The 10,777-nt window shown below is 45.4% G+C and overlaps 1 protein-coding gene across 1 annotated transcript; it reads right to left on the reverse strand.

Moving 5' to 3' along the window:
* Positions 1 to 1,858: 1,858 nt before the first annotated feature.
* On the reverse strand, positions 1,859 to 9,305 carry LOC104261482 (cytochrome P450 2K1). Its single transcript, XM_009817521.2, has 9 exons — positions 9,077 to 9,305; positions 6,695 to 6,857; positions 6,352 to 6,501; positions 5,905 to 6,065; positions 4,499 to 4,672; positions 3,830 to 3,971; positions 3,088 to 3,275; positions 2,454 to 2,595; positions 1,859 to 2,064 (listed from the first exon to the last, which is right to left on the reverse strand). The coding sequence occupies exons 1-9, from the start codon at positions 9,272 to 9,274 to the stop codon at positions 1,859 to 1,861; spliced, it is 1,524 nt and encodes a 507-aa protein (XP_009815823.1). The 5' UTR covers positions 9,275 to 9,305.
* Between the last annotated feature and the right edge of the window lie 1,472 nt (positions 9,306 to 10,777).

Genomic DNA, 10,777 nt, shown 5'->3' on the forward strand with positions numbered 1-10,777 from the left:
TTTCACAGCACACAAAGCAGCCTCCTCTCTCGTACCTGCACCACCATTCAGATTTCACACACGTACCATGCTTCCCTCAATGGGTGTAGCCTTGCGGGTACAGCTAGTTGTTCCTAATCCTAATGGCTGCTACATGAAATAAATCATTAATTGTAGTAATCAAACAGCTGCTCTAGGACAGCTGCAGTCTCTGGGGTGTGACCAGCTTTCTACAGAGACCTCCCTACAACAAGTTAATGGTACAGGTGAGCAACTTGGTAACAAAGTCTAAACCCCTTCTCCTTCTAGACTCTTTATTACCAGTTTTACATCTATTTTCACAGTGACTACATTCAAAATCCTATTAGCCTTGACAGTGATGCAGGATCTCTGCTGGCAGAACGTGAGCATTATCAGCTCTGAATTTGTAACTTCAGTTCCTGCCTAAGTGGCCAAAGTACTTTTGCAAGCACCAAAATTTTGCTTGCAGTTCTTACTGTGATGGCCCTGCTCCTGCTGTGTACTGAGCACATACAACTTCCATGGGAGCCCATGGCAGTGGTACTTGCTCAGCAGTGCAGGGTGATCTGTTACTCTGCCTGGAGACCTTGCTGCCTATGCCTGACACAAGGAATGTCTAGAGAGGAAGACAGCTTGAAATGCCAGGGGCTGTGTATCTGGTGTAGAGCTGAAGACAGACAGCAACATTTTCTAAAGAGTTTAAGCCCCATTTTCAGTCAAATGGAAAATATTGTCCCTATTCATCCCAACACACCTGATACTTGAGACTGAAGTTTGAATTAGGAGCCTGTGGATGATGGTTCACCCTGCAGTCAATGGAGAGGGTGAGCAATTCAGACCTTATGACAGTTCAATCATCCACTGAAGGATCCTCTCTCTCTCTATGGAGGGCAGAGAGGATCTAGAGAGCAACTATAGCTCCTAAGGTGCAAGCAGAGAAAAGGGCTCAGTGTCTCTCAGCTCTCTGATGGGAGCGTGGTAGTCCTGCTGCCCAGCCCCAGGCTGCATCACCCTCACACTGCCTCAGGCTTGTGTCCAGCTTTAGCCGCGCTGATTCAGAAACTCTTCACTTTCTGTGGCTGGTCATTTTCTGCCAGTTTAGGGATCTAAGATGGCCCAGTAGGGGATGGGACAAGTGCCAGAGCCAGCAGGAAGCCAGGGGAGGTGAGGGAGTGGTAGAAATGCCTTTCTTACCAGAAGCAGAAAGCTGCTAGATTGGCCCCATCGTAAATAGGCTCTTCAGCATAAAGTGCCTAGTGCAGGTTGGAATGAACCCACTTCCCAAACCACTTACTTAGATGTTTTCTGATAACTGTCCTGTGCCTGGCTCTTGGCATCAGCCCATGTTACACCCTCGTGTCTGGGACTCTGTAATAAAGATAAGGCAGGTTGTATCGCACAATGGAAGCTCAGTCTGAGGCTCAGCTGAACAACCGTCCTGGGGAGATTTCTAGATCCATTAAGTGTCTGTTGTCTCCAGCTGGGCCATCGCTAATCAGCTCTGCTATAGAGCTTGGACTTTGGGCTGAGAGATTCCCCATGGAGGCTCTCAGGGGAGAGCCTCTGATGGGTTACATCTATAGAGGAGACTTGAAACCATTTCATTCTTTCAAACAGCCCTGAAAACTGCATCTCTGATGTGCTGTTCCAGGAATGAATCACACTGTTTCTGAGAGCAGTACTCAGGGGTGTCTGAAAGGTTTGCATTATGCAGACACCGCAAGAGCTCTTGGAAAGAATCGCATGAATGAGAGAAAAATAGCAGTGCCCAGTGTCTTCCTTTCCCTAAAGCTCAGGTACAGACAGCTTTTTTTCCCCTGTAACTAGACTTGCTTTCAAGCTTGAAGTGTTCACTACTCTAACTCCATGTCGTTTGACATTCATAAGGCACAGCACAAACCAGGTGAGGCATGGGGTTCAAGGTAAAGCCGACATCAGCAGCAAGATCTAGGTCTGATTTGTCCACTCCTGGAGGGGTTTGGAAAACAAATTTGCGAAGCAAGCCCGCAAAGAAGAGGAACAGCTCCATTTTGGCCAGTCCTTCTCCAACGCAAGCCCTTCGTCCTGAAAACAACCAGGAGAGAAGTAAATGATCAGCACTGTAACTGTTAGCGTTGATGTCTGAGACCGTCTAAACTGGATGTACAGTCTGTAAGAGCAGGCTGCTGAGGTAGGAAATTTTTCCTTCTCTCTGTATATTAGGGGTGCTACTGACTTGGTCTCAAACCATACAGAAGCCTGTAGGTATGTGAAATTATTCAGTGACTGTGGGTAAATCAGTGTCTCCCAGATCTCCCAAAGAAGACTTGGTTACCTACAGCAATGGTGGACAGGAGAAATGACCAGAAATCCCTTATCCTGTGTCCTGAGTCCCTGACTTTCATACTTTCCTGGAATCAGGGAGAACTGTGCCATCAGCCCAGCCCCAGGTGGTGTACACACACCCCTCTCACCTAAGGAGAATGGAATAAATGCCTCTCTCCTAATGAAGTTCCCATCAGCATCCAGGAAGTGGGAAGGGTTGAACTGATCCGGGGTTTTCCAGTGTAACTCATCATTCAGAGCGGAGGTCAGCAGTGGAATAATCTCTGTACCCTGAAAGGGATCAAAGAAATTCACGGTAGCTGTTTAGAGCAGATCACTTTCCTAGTCAAGTTGGACTGCTTTCTTTTTTCTAATGTGAAGAAGCAAATAAGACTGAGCCATGGCAAATGGAACTGGGGGATTCTTCCCTGCCCCACTGTGGCTCTGCCTGTTATCAGTAGCTGCTGCTCTCTTTTTGGACCACAAAACATTCCTTTCTTACAGAACCAGATCTTTCAAGATGCTGAAGTCAAGGTTCCACATTTGGCATAAGAGATTCAAACCAATATGTGATTTAATTAAACTCTCTGCTTATTCTGGATTCAAACAGCTGTAACAAACCACAGTCCAGTGCATGTTTATAACAGCTATCCTGGATCCAAGAAAAAGGATCACATCATAGATGAAACCATGCATCATGGTGTCTTTAGATTTTTATATTTTTCTTCCTGTCTACTTTAAACAAAACTGTAAGGAATCTGTGCTGCTAGTTTTAAAGCTCACCTTAGGAATCACATAGCCTTGGAAATTCACATCGGTAGGAGTTGATCGTGATACACCCATTGGGACAATATTGGCAAACCTTTGTATTTCATGTATCACTGCATCTGTATAAGGCATTTTTTTCCGGTCCTCCAACTTAGGCATCTCTCCTGGTTCAATGACATGGTTCATTTCTTCCTGAATCTTTCCTTGGAGGGAGGAAAGGATTAAGAAACTGATAGCCCTCTTATCTTGCAACTGAAATGGCCTCCAGTTTGGCCAGGATGAAGAAAAGGGAAAACTTTGAGGGGCATTTGGGGAGAGCAGAAGTGGGTAAGTCAGGGCACGGCGTGGTTCTTTCAGGTTTGTTTTTGAGCCAAGGGAGCTTGAATGGAGTCACTACAGTACAACCCATGCCTGACTTTGATTGCACACCTTTATTACCCCATAGCCCTCAACAGAAACCAGATCAGAATCAGCTCCTGAGGAGACCTTTAGTGACGTAAGCCCATAGCCTGCAGGAGAATAACGATGGGGGAGCTTTACTGTAACTGTAGACTGGCCCTTAGCCTCTCCCACTTGGCTGGGCTGGTTTATTGCAATCCAGCTGAATAAAATTCCTTTGTAAAATCAACGGTTGTTATCTCTCTCAGAGTACTCAGAATAATTACTCTAGACAACACTGAATGAGTTCCACTCCCTTCCACAACCAAAGCCTTAAGCATGCAACAGTATATTGTACAAGAGGACTTCTCAGCCTTACTCTGAATTTCTGGGTATTTCATCATCAGAAGAAGACCCCAGCGCACAGTTGTAGAAGTAGTCTCAGTCCCAGCGGCAAAGAGGTCCAGGGTTGAAAACAACAGGTTTCCGTTGTTGAACATAGTGTGAGATTTCTTTGCCTCCTTCAAAACACACAGATAATGGCCGTAAGTTCTACAGCAAGTGATACCAATATGTGACTGTGTTGCCACCATTTTTATCTGCATTTTAGCTTTTTGTGACTTTATATGCTCTGGGAAACTAAATGTTTAGTATTTCAGCATTAGGGCCTATGCTGTCTGGAATTTGTCTGGTCCCAAGCGTATGTGCAATCCCTAGGTCCAGATATTAGGTTAGCTGGAATTTAGTTACTGCAATGAAGTTTATCACTGCACCATTCTTGCAGGAACATTTGGGATGATCTCGTCCTTACGTGTCCTGTGTGGTAACTTATTTCACTTACCTTGAGTACTAGATCCCTTTAACCAGCAGTTTCAGTGGAGCTATGGAGCGAGTACAGCGCAGCTCACTGTGAGTATGAGCTTTGATATATTCTGCTCACTGCAGTTCTTCTGTTGCCACTCATTCCCAGTCCCTGACAGATGGTCAGTCCTAATAATAAGTCAGAGCTAAGAGAATAGAAAGACTCTGAGACTTAGCTTTAAAGTACCTGTTGTTGCTTCATCAGAAAGGCATCAACAAAGCCTGTTAAGTTATTTTCATTAAACTCTTCTTTGTGTTCCTGGAAGAGCTTCTGGAGAAATGCATTCAGTTCACTGACATTTTTTAGCACAGTCTTCGAAGCTCCAGAGAGAAATCCAAGGGATGGGTAGAAATTATATAACTGTGGAGAAAGAGAATTCTTAATTGGCATTTTGAACACATACTGGTATCTCAGATCACACTGATGGTCCCTTGTCCCATGCCCTGACATTTCAGGCCATAGTTCCCCCACATTCACTTGTACAGTCCAAGCAGCTATGAATTGCTGCAGAAGTCGTGTTCTCTCTGCTATACCTCTGCATGAGTCCTTGCCATGACTTTTGAGAGCCTCACCAGCTTAATCTCATTTCAGGGCTTCCAGCTGTGTAGGTGGTGGGACAGAGGGTCTCAGATGTGAAAGATGGGAATGTGAGCATTGTACTTATTCCAGGGAAAGCCCTCAGGTGTGTCACATCCTGTGCCAGCAGAAGGGACTTGAACTGGCCACCTCCACAGACAGACAATAATGCTGTGTCAACATGGTGCTTTCCAAGCCAATTAGCTTAGGCACAACACCGAGCTAACCCAACTACGCTGTTCCTAGGAGCTGGACTGAGGACAGCATTGCAGCATGTCATATGGACATATTTGCTGTCAGGAGAAAGGAGGGGTCTCATCCCCATCATCCCATGAGAGGTGTACACATCTTCAAGGAGACCACTAGCTGTCCTGCCAGACAATTAAACAAACACCCGCTGTTAGCTGGTGCCTCATCCTGGGATAGTGTCTGTACACAGTGTGTAACTCTGGCCTGTGCTCGGGTGATGCTTTTTGGGCTTAGCTAGTCTGGAGTTATAGCCAGCCACAGACCTCAGTGCGGCTTGGAAAGACGACTCTGCTGGCATTCAAAGCGGAAGCTTTGTGTCAGGAAGGAATGGGCTTATATCAGCTGTTAGTTTGCTAAGATTGAGTTTCAGTAGCCAAAACAAAAGAAAAAGAAGTTTGTCAAACCTGGTTCTAGGAGAGGAAGAACATAAGTTACTGAAGGTGTAATACAAGGAGGCAGACTTGAGATGGTATTTCAGGGCCGATCTCTAATATCAGAGACATATTGTGATTTTGCAAAGAGGGTGAAATGGTTCTTTTTGTAAAAGCTTTGGTTTTTTTCTTTTACTGATAAGCTTCACAGATTAAGCCCAGGATCCTGGGAATCTGTGTGCTGTGGATACCGAACTGCAGATGTGTTCTGTACAGGCTGGGTGGCTGATAATGTTCATGTTCTCACCTCGAGAAGCAAGATGTGGGAGGCCTGAAGGACAAACATGGGGAACCAGATATCCTCAAAAAAGCTAAAATGTACAATCAAGCTCTTACCAGCACCATAGGGGAGCCCAACAGCTTTGTATTTTCATTTAACAGCTTCAGCAAAGTTAGAAATACAGGATCATCATATTCAAACCTCTCTCCAAACAATATAGAGCAGATGACATTGGATACAGCATTGTTGAGTATCATCTTCGTATCAAATGGTTTCCCTGTATTTCAAGCAATGAAAACAAATGACGACATGAGTATGCCCATTTCAGTCTGGTTTCCTATGGTAACGTAGTCCTGAGCTCCCGAAGAAAAAACTCGTTCACCACCCAGAATGCATAGCAGGGAACTCGGTTTCACTGTTTTCAGGTCTCAGTTTAATAACCTACTTCAGCATATGCTGAACTTAAATCATGAGATATAATTTGCTCAGACTTAAACTTTCATTCATCTTTATTGTTCTGCTAGACATGTTTTCTGTCTCTGGGTTAAAGTCTTGACACTCACCGTGATAGGATTCAAAATATTTGATAAGCGAATTTACTTCCTCCAGGATTCGAATCTCAATGGTTCTCTTTCCCATTCCAAAATCTCGCAGTGTGGACAAGGTGAATCTTCTCATAGTTTTCCATAGCTCTCCATGACTGAATGCTATGCCTAAAATAAAGGTATAACATCCTTATGTTACCTGTGGTTAATAAATGTTTGTAAGGCCTTCTTACGCACTGGTATCAAAGCTGCTTGATACACTGTTATATAAACAAAAAGCAATCTGTAAGAGGATGATACTCTCCTGCTGTAAGAATGTATGAACATAGACAAACAACAAACTGACCAAAAGGTCACTTACCATTTCCTTGTGTCATTTTCCTAAATATGGGTATTTCTGCCCTCTCTCCAAAGTCTTCAGCATGATTTAAAAGGGCATCCTTGATGGTTTCGTATCCAGCCAGGACCACAGCTTTCCTGGGTCCAAAATGCACAGTGAAGACATTGCCGTATATCTTGGAGAGCTGTCAAGGTGAATAAATATGTTCATTCAAAACCAGATCTGGACCCAAATGCTAGCACTAGCCGCCCTAGGTGGTTTCTAGCCTGAAAGGAGCCTCTCAGCCCTGCCTGAAGTCTCCAGGTGCTGCTGTAATGCAACTAATAAGCAACGGCTATCAATTGCCAGCATCTCTGCTTGCACCCTGTTTGCACAACAAGGTGTCTGCTATCACTGCTCCTATCAGAGGAGAAGTCAATAAAATGCCGTTGCATTCCTGTGGTGTTCTGCAGTAACAGGCCAACACAGCGATACCACCATTCGGAGGCTGGTTAGAAAATGCTGTAGCAGGCAGGCCTGTTTATTTTAATGCTGTTGACCTGAGGCAAGCAGGCGTGCACACATCTTTGAGGCTGAAGCCACAAACACTAAAAAAACAACGCTCAACAATAACTCTTTCTTTCAGGACAGCACTTGTCTCTAATTATGGCAAGGTGGGTAGTGTTGCAGTCATCGCAAAATTATTTGCTGGCCACCAGAAACCTGAATCCAACTAGGAAGCATTTTCTTGTAGATAATGTCACAGGAGCTCTAGGCTTTTATAGCAAATTAAATATGAATCATCTGTTACACAGAAGGGTGGCTTTGACAAGCTAATCATTCACTCGGTATTTTAGACTTCGTTTAAACACACTGCAAGCAATCCGCTCCAAATGTCTTCTTGTTTCCGACGTGCCTGGGTTACCATTTGCTATGCATTAGATACATACTGAAAATTGAATTTCAGATTAGAAGCAGCTCCTGTTATTACACCAGATGAATTGAATTTGTTTTCATCAAACGGTGGTGTGACGGCTTGGGAGATAACATTAACACTGGTTCTTTCCTCCCCGGAAGCTCACAGAGTGTGTGGCAGAGCCAGGGGCAGGGAATCACAGCCACCTCCCAGCCTTCCTTTGGTCATTTCTTTGCATTAGTACTTCTTGGCATCAACCCTGTTTTTTCTCAGCAAGACAAGTATTGGATATGGCAGGCCTAAAAGCCAAAAGAAAGCTGCTTGGCAGATTATAGGAAATGAGTCTGGTGCCTTTGTGTGACATTTGTATCACAAAATCCCCCCGTACCACCAAAAATAGTTGCTTTTCCATACTGGCACCCTATGATCAGATGGGCGCTCAGGACCAGAAGCCCATTAAAACTGTACTCTGCACAATCCTCTGCGCCGTAAATCAAGGCAGATGAACACTGCATGACTGCCATAGGAATTCTGTACTTCCGCAGCGCAGGATGCCCTTCTTCTACAACTAACTGGAGAATTTTGGTGTCTGCCCTGCCCTCTCAGGTGGGCTGAAGGAGTTCTCTGGGGACTGAGTTTCCCCTGTCATAGTGTCCAGTAAGCACACACACAGGGTATGTGACAGGTCACTCACAGCACCTCAACCGTCTTTACAGCAACCAGAATAAATCTGAATTCACATTGAATTGTCCTCACCTCCCTACCGGAGCAGAGCAGACACTTTCTGAAACAAACATTGCACCTGGCTTTAAAACATGTAAGTCCTTCTCTTTTAGAAATAAAATACGCATGGAGCTGCATAAGAAAAAGCAGTTTGTTTACCTAGACATTCAAAAGCCATGCATCAAGTCTTAAATCACCCTGGCCAATGTGTGTGCAGGGGAAGGGTTGGGGAGGCAGAGTTGAGCTTTGCATTGCAGGGATATAATTAGCTTTGGAAAGAAATGTGCATATTGACCCCATTTCCTCTCCTGTGGGGATGATATACCCTCCCTTCCTTCCTTCCTTCCTTCCTTCCGTCCGTCCGTCCGTGGGAGAGGTCTGTCTGCAGTGAGACATCACTTGATGGCAAATGGTCCTGATCTGTCAGCAGACTGGCCCAGCTCAAGTCTTCTACCAGCAGTCTCTGAGGAGCTTGAAACACCAACAATATGGAGCTAATTGCAAGGGATGGGTGTCTATGCTTGTGTGTGTATAAGGGAAGGAATGTGTGTATTATATTAATATATATAAATTCATGTATGTGTGTGTGTTCCTCTGAAGGTAAAGTCACCCTGCCAGCCTGCCTATACACCAAATATCTCATTCCTGCCCTCCACACAAGGCAAACACAATCGCATCTCCATGTCCCTAATTGCTTTTCTCGCTTGAGGAATTGCATGTTTTCATCCTGTCTGCTTGCTTGAGGAATTGCATGTTTTCATCCTGTCTGCTCGCTCAGACCCTACCTCTGTCAGCGACTGGAACGGCTTTTTCAGGTCCACCACATTCAAGTTTCCGATCAGAGGAAGAGGTCGTGGCCCGGGAGGCAAACTGCAAACCGACTTCTTCAAGCTGGTAAGAAAGTAAAGGAGAGCGACCAGCCCTGCTGCCAAATAGAGCAGCGAGCTAGAGCCCGTGTATTGCAGCAAACTCTGTATGGCCATGTCTAGATCAAACTGTGGCTACGAGCATCCTGGGGTCCCTTTATAGCCCTTCTGTCATTGCCTGAACACACCTTCTGGGGAAGTGGCTTTACACAGAGAAAAGGACTCTGAGGTCTTGTTTACTTCCATTTAGATCAGATGTACTTTTTTTCCCTGCCAAATAAAGCACCCTATTTTATTCTGAAACATGGATTATCTTAATCTGGAGCTCCTATTTCATCTACAACACTGGGGCAAAGTGTTTGTTTTCCAGTGAAAACCTGTGTTATGGGCATGTTGTGGTCTACGTGATTTCAGGGGCAGGATTAAGGTACAAGACTTGTGCTGGATTGCTGTCACGGTGCCAGGTCACAGGACTCAGCTGGACCACTGGTGATGCAATGGAGGAAGCAGGACACAGGAGGGAAAGCCCACAATAATGCTTGGCCTAAGGTGCAGCTGGCAAGGAAGTCCTCAGGTAAGACAAGGCTGACCAAGGAGGAGTTAGAACGGTGGTGGCATGAAGATGTGCTAATTCAGGATTGCAGACGGGAGCAGGCCCACTTACAGGTGACAGCTCTGATTCTTTTTGCTTTCCTGCCACCCCAGTAAAATCACCTCCTTGAGCAACACAGTGTTTTCATTACTGACGCTGTTATTGATCTTTGTCCCAAAAATCCTCTACTGGCAATCCCAAAATGCCCCTGAAACCACTTCAGTCACTATTTTGCAGTTTACTGTCCAGAGGACTGTGTGCCTGGATGTCCATCTCTGTCTCTGAGTTTGGTGATGACTCCTTCCTGGCTGTCCTGCCTATTCATGAGCAGATGCATGCAATCCTCTAGGAGAAACTGTCCCCTCCAGGCAATGTTTCTGCCTGATTGGGAAAGAGATCCTGGATGTTTGTAACCTGGGAGGAGCCAGAATCAGGCTCTGCAGCTGGCCAGGCAGAGGACAGAGGACAGAGGCTACGTGGGCAGCTATTGCAGAGGGGGTGCCAGCCAGGAGGAGCACACAGCAACAGCTTTGGCACTCCAGGTGTATTGAGTCATGCGCCATGCCAGGGCAGGGTCCTACAAGAGCCTGCGTGCCCGGGCAACAGCTCCCCAAGAGCCACCCGCACCCTCTGCATCCTTAGGGAATGATAACAAAGCAGAAGTGATCAAGAACAGGAGGCCAGAGTTTTAAATGTTGGCTCTGGGGGAAGGAATCAATTGGATGCTCTATCACATATTCTCAAGTGGGGATATTTTGCTCCCCGGTTGCAGATTCTGTCAGATTACTGGGCCGTGCTGCTGTTCAACCCTTTAGAAATCTTCAGTTTTAATAATACTTCTGCTAGAATCCTCCAAGGCTCCCGGGTGCAGGCTCCACTGATGGAAAAATGATGATTATTTATTAATAATAATAAAAGTACATTAGCCGAAGGCAAGGGGAATCAATAAACTCTAACTAGATTGACATGAAAAAGGTGCCTGCACGTCTGCCTGTTCTCCAAGGCTTGTTACCAGGAGTGGAATTTTT

The sequence above is a fragment of the Gavia stellata genome, chromosome 18, assembly GCF_030936135.1.
Source record: "Gavia stellata isolate bGavSte3 chromosome 18, bGavSte3.hap2, whole genome shotgun sequence".
NCBI classification, from domain to species: Eukaryota; Metazoa; Chordata; class Aves; order Gaviiformes; family Gaviidae; genus Gavia; species Gavia stellata.